The sequence below is a fragment of the Uloborus diversus genome, chromosome 6, assembly GCF_026930045.1.
Source record: "Uloborus diversus isolate 005 chromosome 6, Udiv.v.3.1, whole genome shotgun sequence".
NCBI classification, from domain to species: domain Eukaryota; kingdom Metazoa; phylum Arthropoda; class Arachnida; order Araneae; family Uloboridae; genus Uloborus; species Uloborus diversus.
The window spans coordinates 74,992,301-75,005,353 of record NC_072736.1 but is presented as its reverse complement, the minus strand read 5'-3'; the positions used below and the strand labels follow the sequence as shown (position 1 = coordinate 75,005,353).

General features: G+C 32.2%; 1 protein-coding gene across 2 annotated transcripts in view; it reads right to left on the bottom strand.

The window, feature by feature from the left end:
- Positions 1 to 1,630: 1,630 nt before the first annotated feature.
- The window catches only part of LOC129224490 (uncharacterized protein ZK1073.1-like), a 122,978-nt gene continuing 111,555 nt past the window's right edge, over positions 1,631 to 13,053 (bottom strand). For both annotated transcript variants that reach the window (XM_054858949.1, XM_054858951.1), the window contains exons 11-13: positions 8,078 to 8,213; positions 6,703 to 6,754; positions 1,631 to 5,286 (exon numbers count right to left, since the gene is read on the bottom strand). In XM_054858949.1, the coding sequence (XP_054714924.1) occupies positions 5,129 to 5,286; positions 6,703 to 6,754; positions 8,078 to 8,213 (346 nt within the window). In that variant the 3' untranslated portion in view covers positions 1,631 to 5,128. The remainder of the gene's footprint in view (positions 5,287 to 6,702; positions 6,755 to 8,077; positions 8,214 to 13,053) is intronic.

The following is a 13,053-nucleotide window of genomic DNA, read 5'->3' as shown; positions in this document are numbered from 1 at the left end:
TGAAACCGAATTTGATAACATGATCGTTTGGCATTTAGCATAACAAGTTTTTGCATAATTCACTTTTTTTTTTTGGCAATGAGAAATTATGTTTAAAATATTTTGATTAAATTACAATAATATCTGTAAGGAACTTTAAACATTCGAAAAACACGAGTAGAAATGGCAAAAGCTCTAAAGGATCAATTCATAGACCATTTGAACTAAGACACTTATGCAAAGTTCAGTTATTAATCATTAACTACAAAATTCAATGATTTTGTGACAAATAAATGACAAAATGTTGCAACACTTTTTTACAACATTTAGCTTAACTTAAACAAGCTTTTCTAATTTCACTTTCAGCCATTAAAGTTTAAAGTCATATGAGGCAGTGAGAAGAAAAGCAATGTAAGTGGTCATTTTCAAGTTTTGAGTAAAACGCGTTTAAGGCTTTAATTGATTTGTTTTTCAAAATAATGCTGTACAGCAGCACCTACCAGGACTACTAGTACTATCTCTTGCTCTAAGACAGAGGAGAAGTTCCCCTACTATTTGTATTGGTTATCTCCAAATTTTTAATTTTGCCACCTGCATACCTTTGCTTCTCACTGCCTCATATGTATTTTCTCTATATTTGTAATTTGAATAGGGAAAAGGGGGGCACATGTGAACATTGTATGTTTTACTATGATAACTTTAAGCAAAAAATTGTGAAAACTCCAGGGATGGAAATACCAGTGCTACCTGTGCCCCTTTATAGGTGTCCATGTGTGAATTGAAAGCATTTTTTTAAATGCTATAATGTAATATATATATATATATATATATATATATATATACATTATAAATAAATAAATAAATATATATATATATATATATATATATATATATATATATATATATATATATATATATATATATATATATAAATCTCAAAAATTTCCATGACACAAAGGAAAGGCTACTCAATCATGAGAACACATCATCACACACTGAGAAATTTATAGCATTTTTTGAAAAAATGAAAATTATTGTTTGCATGTTGCATGTGTCCCCCATTTCCCTAAATAGTTTTATTATTTATGCAAAATAATTAAAGTTATCAAATAATTTAATGGAGTTAAAAATTAAATTGAAAATTTTAATTATTTTTGAAACATTCAAAATTTTTGACAAGGCTAACTAGGACGCACATACTTTTTATAGCTACTTTAATAACATAATCATTACAAAAGTGTTACATGCATTTGTTTTGAAATCATGTTGAATGTCTTTATTCCTATAGTGTAGGTATGCTACTCCAATGTTCCAATTATGACTTTTAGTTAATGTATTTGACAATCAATGCACTTTGGAAAGCACTTTATAAGTTTTACGATTTTTAATTTCGCGAAATTTTTAAAACGTGTATTAAAAGTAATTGTCCTAAAAAATATTTTCAATGTTTTAACCACTGTTTTTAGCTTTAGAGACATAGATTCTGTGTTTTACATAAAGGCCGACGTTTTTAGGGTATATATATATATATATATATATATATATATATATATATATATATATATATATATATATATATATATATATATATATATATATATATATATATATATATATATATATATATATATATATATATATATATGCAGGGTGACCACAATTAAACGATCTTACTCTAAAGTTGTAGAGCGAAGAAAATATTTATCAGACATTAGCGAAACTTTGATCATAATAGAGGGGTGGGACCTTTTTTGAGAAAATAATAACAACAGTAAAACATAGTTCAAAATTTCGCTATCAGAGGACGTTTTGAATGAAATACACATATACAGCTCATTTATTATGATGTAGATTTCACCATCTTTTTCCTGGAGGAGCTTTTCTACACATTAGTGTTTGAGTTAACGACGTCCTCAAAAATCACTTCACAGAAGAACGTGTCATCAGCCGCGACTGCCGTGACTTGCGACTTTCCCGATCTCCAGACCTCAATCCATGTGACTTTTAGTTTTTGAGGTACATGGAACATCTTGTCAAAATAAGAAATTTTACCTAATCTTAAAGACGGCATTTCACGACATCTTCGGAAAACTTTCCAGAGCACATCGCCGTCAACTTACTGTTTAAAGATTCCAGAGGGTTGCCAAAAAATCCGATTGAGCTGTCGGCAAAATAATTTTTTTTGAAATAAAATTTTTAACTATCGTAAATGTGTGGTACATGCATAGTTCAAATAAAAAAACGCCCTTTGGAGACGAAATTTGTAATTATTATTATTATTATTTTATTTTATTTTTTTGTTCACTCAATTTCCCATCTTTTCATTATGTTCTACACATACTTTTGTTAAGTTTTGAGGAATAGTTTCACTCCTAGTCAACTTTAAACTAGGGTCGTTTAACTATGGCCACGCTGTGTATCCACACTTTTATACATATAAAATGGAATATAACACTCACTTTCTTCTTTAAGATATATATGCTAATAATGAGGACAGCAGAAAGGCCTGCAGCCTTTTTATTGCTTGCTAAAACGGACAAAAATATAATGCGAAATGAAACAGTAATATACAAGAAGAAAATGATAGCTAGCAGGACTTTGTGTGTTCATATTTTTCTAAACTGCATATTAACAATAGTTTTACATAAAAAAGTGACCTATGAAAATGTACAAGGATCAAACATTCCAGGTTTAATGTTTGGTAAACTTCACAAGTATTATGAACATTTTTAATACTTTTACTTAACGCTGATTTTTAAAAAAGTGAAATACATGTTTACGAAAAATATTTGCTGACAATGGAGAAAGAGTAAACGGTAAAAGGATTGGGTGTATTAATTCTTCAATGCAGTTTGTTAGCTCCTAATAGATCTATTAAAACAATAACAATGTTCATAATCTAATGCTGTCTCACATGTATACAAAACTCTAACATTTTGGGTTAGTTACTAAACAATATACACTCTTAATTACCTGTATGTGGCACAGGACCAATCAGTAATACAGAAAGTTTGAATTTTATAACATGCATTAAGAGATTCAATGCAACAATTTTTTTATGACATGTGCTAGACATGCGATGAAATTGCATAAGGGGGGGAGGGGGGAGGAAATACTTTTTTTAAGAAAACGAAATAAAAAATGTCTTAATTCATCTTGTTAATTACAAACATTTTTAGACCTCATACGAATTTCAGATAACTCATAGCAAGTAAAACCATTTCAATATGAAATAGAAAATAAAAATAATAATTTTGATATGCCAATAAAAATGAGTTTGAAAAATGTCTTTGCTTGTATTACCGCTTTAAGATTAGTTTTACATTTTAAAACATTATTGTACTTTTGTAATCAAAAAGTGTACTTCAAATTTAATTTTTCCTGAAACTAGTATTTTTCCGAGGCACAAAAAATGAAGGTATCCCTGAGCATCTATAAGTAGCGAAGAAAACGTCGTTATTTATTTTGTAACTTAAAAAATCCATGTATGCCTGGTTCAGTCATATTTGAAATTTCCTTGCCGCTTACTATTTGTTAACTACCGGGAAATCTTAATTCAGAACAATGCAACGTTTACATTAAGGCTCATTTAAGAAAAGGGTTTTTAAATTGTATGACCTTTCATCATTTTTCATTTTAACTCTAACATCACTACAGGGATATATACAATCATCTTTTTAACATTCTAAAACAAATGTTGTTCCAAATGGCACTGCGATGAGATTCAAGAGCAAAATTGCGAACGGATTATATGAGATTTTCTCGGGGGGAACGCAACAAGCATACTTTGTTTTTAATGCGCATGCGCAGAATACAAATCAAAAACTAAAGACTGCAGTGCACGATTTTTCTATTGTTTAAGAAAACCAGATAATTAAGTATTGAACTGATTCAATAACTGGTTTGCTCAAAGAAAAATATTACAAAGTATTTTGATCCTGGTATTTTGCGCTAATATAAATGTAACCCAAGTTTCTTTCAAAGAATATTTTCATAATGGGTATGCGTGCTTTAAAACTTGATTTGTTAACCCTTACAATATATGCAATAAATTCTTATTTGCTAAGAGCTAATGTAGGAAAAACATAAACAAGCAAACAAATTTTTAATGTTTAACAAAAGAAGAAAAAAAAAAAACGCTGTCTGAATGCTGCATATAGAAATTTCCAAATTAAGTTACCATCTTTTAAAAGCCCTTCATTTGAAACTGGAAAATAGCAGGATATATGTGCTAAATCTGCCACCTGTAATCTAAACTACAGATCTTTAATAAATCATTTTCTCTACAAGGCTATATTATAAAGACACACAGACAGTAACTACAATATAATTTCATAAAAACATGGTTCCTTTAAAACGTAAAAGTTACATTTCAAAGGGATCATTTATTTTTTGATCAGCAGGGTTTTCGTTTTGCTTCTACTATAAATGATGGTCCTTTCTAAAAAATGTATAAGCGCATAATATGATACAACAATTTTCTTTTTGAAGCTATAAGTGGGCCTGAAAACGAATAAGGGTTTATAAAACGGATACAGAATATTATTTGGAATACAATGTTGTCATTAGTGTTCAGTAAGTATTGCTGCATTTAGCAATGCAGCAATGTGCATCTGCCATGTATGAATTCCATTTCATCCAAAGAATACACGCTTTGAAGCAACTTCTTTTAAAAACACATCAAAAATACACCATAATACACTGAAAAAATGGAAACATATGAACATCAACAGAGGCTAATGCATGTAATAAATTGTGCCAAAAATTTCATGTGTGGGAGACGAAAGAAAATTCAGTCTTTTGATTTCACGAGGGATTAAAAGAATAAGAGATCCCCGACCTTCAACAACGCATATCAGATACATATACCACAAGGAAGGAAAACAAGCGAAAACTATTTCCTCTGTCGGTAATATAAACCCCAGTCAGTTCCCAACAGGTAGAGAGATATATACAGTTGACCTTCAGCTCGTAAACTAATACACAATAAAGTATAGCTTAAAAATCAATCTGACAGCGAGTCCCAAATAAAGAGTTCTTTTTTTTTGTGTTAAAACGTGAGACGCACCGCTGCCTACTTATTCAAAAAGCTTTCTCGTTCAGTCCCACATGCACACGGAGAGGAGACATCGACTTCTGCTGCGACGCCTCACTTTTGGGTGATGGTGAGGGAGAGGCGCCTCGGCCGCGGCATGTCGTATTCCTCCATGGAAAGCGTGCGCCGTCGCCCGATGGCACCCAGGGACTTCGGGTCACCCCCTGAGAAGGTCCTCTGCCGCTCCACCCCAGGCATTGTCACGGAAGTCACTGAAAGGCAAGAGACCGAACAATTAATTTTATTGAGCAGTCACGAATTTTGCACCACCCCGCTAAGGCAGAAATGCATAAAACACACCACCAGCTCAGTTATTCCATCCGAAGACTGCAATTTCTGCACCCTTTCATGCTTCAGGAGGGGAGCCATTTCCCTCATTTCTCCTCCCCTGTATCCATGCCTGATTAACGGTTCTATCACAAATTTTGCAACCAAACGAAGCATGTGTGTAAAGAATAGATGTTAATGGACAATGAACCAACAAAATGTTCCCTAACATTCTATTTTTCTTAAACTATGCTATGCTGTCGGGAAATCGAAACTTACGTACTTAACAATTGAACATTTAAAATTCAGCATATTTATTCGACTTATTATAAGTTATCTTGTGAGAAATTCTTGAGGAATTTTGCTTGATTATAAGAATTATATGATGCGGCCCGCGGCCGCCCCTTGCTTTGGCCGCCCTTGTGCGGTGCACACTCTGCACACCTGCTAGGATCGGCCCTGGCAATTTAGTGCTTTTTTTCAACCCGGAATGGGAGGTAACTGAGCTGGAGGTGGAAAACCTCATAAAGGAGCCAAGAGAGCAAAACTGGTTGCTAATTTAGAATTAGCACACCAAACGAGTGAGTGACCGCAACAATGGTTCAGTTCAGGTTTTCCGCTTCCAGCTCAGTTACTTTCTATTTCGAGCTGATGAGTGCTAAAAAGCACATAACTGCAGTCCTCGGATGGAATAACTGAGCTGACGGTGCATTTTATGTAGTCACGAATTGTTCTCACTTGACAGTAGAGATGCAAAAAAAAAGTTTTTGAGCTACGGGAATAAACTTGAGAATTCTGTGGAATAAACCCGAGAGTTCTGGGGTAATAAACCCCGAACTTCGGGAATTTTGGGAGTAAACAAACTCCATGTTTTTCCACGTTGATTCTAGGCTTAAAATACGATTATGTCAGATTTTTTCAGATGATATCGTTGGTCATTGCTAAAAAATCTGCTATGCTTGAAGTTTGGAACAAGCTATTTAAAATTGAAATCGAATTAAAACTAAAAATATGCCAGCTGAACAAGTTTTTTTTTTTGAAAGAATTTCAAATTGTTGGTAGATGTCCAACAATCCAAAAATAACTACATAAACTATCTTGCTGGCGTGATTTTTATTATGACAGATATGACATTTTAGTGCTTTTTTATATTATTGAGGAGTGCTAAATGTACAAACAGATCGTTTAAATATTTACTTATAGATTACTAGAGTTCATAAAAGTATTAAACCCTCATTGTTTTACAAAGCCCTGTTTATTTTATTATTATTTAGTTGAGAAAAAAGCAACAAACTCAGCACTTTTCATCATTATCATACATCATAAAAGTGTAAAACACTGAGAAATAAATACAAACTTACAGTATCCAAGCCCTTTGACAAACAAGAGCAAGCTTTGAGAAAGTTTTTCGGGCTGCAAATGTAAAAAGAAAAAATTGCATTTTAATTACAGCACACATACAAATTTACATGCTTTATTTTCTCATGTTTGCAAACATGGATGAATTTCATTAAAAACATGTTATTTAAATAAGAACTTTTTAATTTAAACAGAACTTACTTTTTTCTAACAAAAAACTTTACTAAATTTTTTCATTTATTTCCACTCCCTCAAACATACCAAGCAGAATTTTTCTTTCGAAAAGCAATTAAATATATCAAAATTATTAATTATTATCTGTACCTGCACTGCTGTGCTATAAGACTTAAAAAAAAAGCTCTTTAAGCATATGTAAATTTCCCTTCCCACTCCAAAATAAAAAAGAGATTTTGTTTCATTAACTAAACTGTTCACACACAATTTTACTTAATATTCAAGTGAAGTATAATCGAAAATGTTGAAATAATGACGTCAACTGCTCGTCAAAACTCCCTCTTTCAAAGAAAATAGCATATAATTTAAATGCACTTAAAAATCATCCAAAACCACCGTAGCTAAACGTTTAAAGTTAAATAACAAAATAATAACTTGCAACCATCCAATCCGAAAGAATTTGCTAAAAAGAACAAATAAATAAAAAATATCACTGAGTTGAGATTTTTCGTCGAAAAATATTAATAAATAAAAAATTGACACCGTTATCAGTATAGAAGCTCGTTGTGAAGCTTATATAGCAGTGCACGGTGTTCACACTCCATGTAAGACAGGCTTTTTCCGAGATCAAAAATTTTAATTCTGATTCATAATTTAACCTTTTTTGATACATCCTGTTTTTTAACTAAAGTCTTTTCCATGATGTTATGTTTCTATATTCTTTCTCCTTTTCTAATGTACCTTTTAGAAGAGATAAAATTGAGGGAGTGAAGCATTTCATTTCTGAAGCCAAGACCCCATGTCAAGGGTAAAATTTTAAAGCAAAGCATTGGAAGAAATCAGATTTCTTTCCCTTGTTTCATGCAAAACGTGCCAACCATTCTCCGTTGGTGAGTCACGTGATTTGCGGTCTTCATGTTAGCTTTTGCTAAGCCAATGATTGAACTTGTTCCCTCCATTTACTAATTCCTGCTCTAAGTAATATACCTCTGTGCCAAATTTCGCGGCAACACAGTAAATAGTTTTTCAATTTTTGCAGATTTTATGTTTGTGACCTTAATTTTGGGAGTGAGTGTCTTTACCTCTTATTTCCCTTTCTAACTTTTTTGTTTCAATAGAGTCCTTAATTTGCAATAGATTTAGGCGACAAAGTTTATAAAAGAGGTATATACAGAAAATCACTAGTAAGTCGGCTAGACATACCGCTTGTGCGAAAACATCTCCCACGCTATCTATTCTAAGGAATGAAGTTTTTTGTTTATCCATTCGTGCATAAAGATTTTGGACGGCCTGAAGATGTGAAGCTCTACCTCCGCTAATCAGCAGCACATCCATGGATCTGTAAGGAAAAGCTAATTAATACAGTTAGCTCTCTATTTAACGACGCCCTATTTAACGACTTTCTCTATTTTACGACGGCTTTTCACTGCCCCAGATGGTGCGCTTTAGTTTTAAAATCATTCTATTTAAGGATTATTTCTACTTAAGTACGATTTTTTGCGGTCCCTTGAAAGTCGTCAAACAGAGAGCCAACTGTATTCACACAAAGTTCAAAATAATTAAGTCTCTTGTCACATGACAATATGTGCCGTTTTATATAACGAATCAAGAATATTAAAAACGTTTAATTAGATAAAATAGCAGCAACAACTCTATGTATAGCGGAAAGGTCGCTTTTATGTAACTGATCCACTATTATGGTCCCCACTGTTTTTCGTATTTTCACTCCTCCAAAACAAATTTCACTCCAAGGGGTATTTTCACACCTTGAAAAAGTCTTTGATATATTTGTGACTATAACATCATTGTAACCGCACAAAAATGAATATTTTATTTCAAAAAGGAATTCATTTTGCAGTTATCTGAAATTACGCTGCACTGCGCTGTAAGTTCTCTTGTCAAAAAAACCTATTTACAGGGAAAACGCTGCGAAAAATAAAACAAATATATATTTACCTATTTCAGCGAAAAATTATTAGTTTCTGTCAGGGTTCATGATTTTATTTATTTATACTTTAAACAGAAAAAATCGGATTTTTTAAATTTAAATCAGATTTTTTTTTTAATCTTTAAAAATTTGTAGACATTAATTACTTTTACATTTATAAACATAATATAGTCACATAATAGATGAAAAAGCAACTTTTTAGCTATTTTCGTTTCATGGTAGTAGCTATTTTTTGATAATTGGTATAAGTAGAACAGCTTTATGCACAATTCAAATTACATTTAACATTTACCCCCTACCCCAGCTAAAACCACAAATCTTTTAACCATAATTCTAGAAAACAGTGGTACCACTATTTCCTAGAATTATAACTTTCACGCTTTTTAGAAGAAAAATTTCTTAAAACTTGGCAGTTTTTTGTGTTTATCATATTGTAGATTCGACAAAAGTTCTAAAACGGACTCAAGTGTTCAATTAGAATAAGGAAAGCAAAAAAAACCTGGAAAAGAAAGCAATCTGAACTAATGCATCCATTCATTTTACTCTTAAAATTAGAATAAATTCTCTAAATATTCAATAAATATGCAAGATTAATAAATATGTTAGAATTTTTACATAAGATGTGATTTTGTTTTATGCTTTGCTTAAAGATAAGGTTTTTATCATCATGTTTGTTTTTAATGTTAAAATAATGTGTGTTGAATAATTGCTTTTCTTAAAAACTTCATTAATCATGGTGTATAAGAAAAACTGGAAATTTTTATTTGTTCTGAACTTATTTTGGCCCAAAAGCAATATTACATGAGTCTAAAAATTTGTTACACACACAGAAAGAGGGATCTATATAGTTTTGCCACTTGAAGTTAAGATTGTATAGTGCAGTAAACTGAAATATAGAGCAACACATTCTAAAATGCAAAATTCATTTATAAAGAATTAAATCAACTGATTTTAATCAATGATTTTATTAAAAAACTCACATAACTCCAATCAATTGATTTTCAATGATTTTTTTTAAAAAATCGCTTGATTTAAGTCGTGATTTAAATCAATCTGATTTAAATCAACAAACCCTGGTTTCTGTTAGATTTTTTTTTTTTTTTTTGATTAATTTTGATTACACGGCTCTAGTTTTTTGGCATGTATAAAATAATTGCATTATTATTAATTTCATTCGTTTTAATGTAATTGATCCACTATTTTTCTCTGGACAGGTAAACAGCAGTATCTGCAGAAATGAATTATCGAGATTTTTGAAAAATGTGTGTTGTATTCAATACTAAGAATAAGAAAATGTTGGAATTAGGCCTTTTTCTCGCGCTTTTCTCTTAGAGGAAACCAAATGGGCAAGCTTGTGCAATAAAGCTACGTACAAAAATGTGAAAAAAACATGAAAATGTTGTAGTTACTGCTTTTTGCCTGCCTACGTCAGTATTCTGGTCCCCACTGTCTTCGTATTTTCACTCTTCCAAAACATGTTTCACTCTTCTAAAAAGTGCCAAGGAGTATTTTCACACCTTGTAAAAATCATTGATATATCTATGAATCTGACTATAACGTCATCGTTACCGCACAAAAATGAGCAATGAGGTTGTTTCCTTCAGTCAAAAGTACTACTTTTAGTCACTGAAATTGATAGAATGAGTAAAAAAAAAATAACATGGACCCAGAAAATACTTTCATTTTCGCAACAGTTATTTTTTAATTAACTTTTTAAAATGTCCGATTTTGAAAACAAGGCGTGGTCTTTATAACGTCACAAATGATGCAATTTGGCGCATGTTTCTTTCGCGTTTCCACGTTATGATAATCAAGCAGCGAATTAAAATTGTGCTCTACGCTTGCTATCAACCATATCGTTGCCAATACACGTGAGTAAAGATGCGAATTAAATATTTTTCAACACTGAATGTCATTTCATCATTTGTGATGTCACACGACAGAAAGGTAAACAATAAAAGCGCACCAATTTAAGTAATTTTTTAAAAATATTAAACTTATACAAATCATTTAAAAAATAGTCAGATCCTATATTTTTAAGCATGCTCTTTCAGAAAAAAATACTTTTAAAATTTTGGAAACGACCCCATTGATTTCAAAAAGGAATCCATTTTGCAGCTGCCTGGATCGAATTACGTTGCACTGCGCTGTAACAACTCTTGTCAAAAAAAACTATTTACAGGGAAAACGCTGCGTGCAGTGAAGACGGACAAAAAGAAATTTTCTAGTAAGTGAAAATCAGATAAAGGCATTAAAACTTGATTATTATTATTTTTTTTTTTTTCAAAAAAGGACATTTACCTATTACAGCGTAAAATTACTTGTCTTAATAAGATGACTTTCGATTACTTTTTATTACACGCCTCTAATTTTTTTGGTATGACTAAAATAATTGCAATATTAATTTCATTCGTTTTTATATAACTTATCCTTTATTTTGCTGTGTGCAGGTAAATAGCAGCATCTGAAGAAATGAGTTAGAGATACTTGAAGAAACGCGTTTTGGATTCAATACTAACAAATAGGGAAATGTTGGAATTTGGCGTTTTTTTTTGAGCAACCATGATTGCTAATTGCTTTCATTTGACCGTCCTTGATGTCCGGTTCGTTTTTCAACCCCACCGCCCTCTGTAAGCGTGACTCCTCAGATCCTGAGCATCGTTCCCCGGTAGCCGCTGCTCCTGGTCGGTGGCGACCATGTCCTACACACACGCACGCTCATACACACTCACACGCGCGCATTTACACACATACACACGCCAACGTGCATATACACGAGTCTACGCCCACACACAAGCCTACACATACACAACTACATATACACGTAACCACTCAAGAGGAGGGACAGGAATCGTTTCTAGAAACAAGCGAGTGGGGTAGTAACCAATGAATAGGGTCCTGTCGCAACTCGTGATTGCAAAAAACATATTTTGATTCAAAATTTCAGAATTCAAATTAATTTTGAAAATTAGAAAGTCTTTTTCTGTTTCAAATTTTTTTCGTTTTAAAAATTGACTTGAGGTACTTTTGAAACATTTGTGATAAATTTATCTGTACTTGCTTTCTCCTTCTATCGTCCTGTTGCCATACGTGCCATCCAAAAATCTATTCCAAACTCCTTTTCAGTGGAGCGGCCTAACGCTTTTTTTTTTTCACGCTTTTCTTTTAGAGGAAACCAAATGAGCGAGCTTGTACAATAAAGCTACGTACAATAGATGACGAAAATGCGAAAAAAAAAAAAAAATTAAAAATTTGTAGTTACTGCTCTTTGCCTGCCCACGTCAGTATTATGGTCCCCACTGTCGTATTTTCACTCCTCCAAAACAAGTTTTACTCCTCTAAAAAGTACCAAGGAGTATTTTTACTCCTTTTTTTAAAAAAAAAATTCTTCATATATCTGACTATAACATTATAGCTACCACACAAAACTAAGCATTTTATTTCAAAATGGAATTTATTTTGCAGCTGTCTGAAATTACGTTGCACTGCGGCGTGACTATTCATGTGAAAAAAACCTATTTACAGGGAAAACGCTGCACGCAGTAAATACGGACAAAATGAAATTTCTTGGCAAGCGAAAAGCAGATCAAGTCATTAAAACTTGATTCTTCTTTTAAGTTTAAATTTTTATTAAAAAAATACATTTACTTAATACAGCATAAAATTAATGGTCTTCATAAGATTATTTTCCATTAATTTTGATTACACGCCCCTAGTTTTTTTGTTATGACTAAAAGAATTGCATTATTAATTAATTTTATTCAGTTTTTGGAAATTTTTTTGCAATACCTTGGATTCTTCTACAGAGGGCAGGTAAAGGGCAGCAACTGCAAATACTTTATTTTTCCTTTTTTTTTGAGCAATCACATTGCTTATTGTTCTCATTTGATTGTTTTGAATTCCTATGATTTTATTTCCCCCCCCCCCCCCCCGGCCTCCCTCTGCAGCATCACCGTCGACCGGCCGGCCTCACGATGCTGCTCCTCTAGCAAAAGTCTCTAGGTTGCGTCCATATCTTACACACACACATACACACATACACCTGCACACACACACGTACACAGGGGCGGCATTTCACCATTTCATTTGGGGGGTCGAGTTTTTTAAATATGTATAACCCAAAGCGAAACCAAACACACATTAGCTAACAAGAAGTTGTCATAAAATCGGTTTAGTATGAATAAAATTAGTGTTTAGAAACAATTAAAATTTTGATTCATTGACTAAAAAT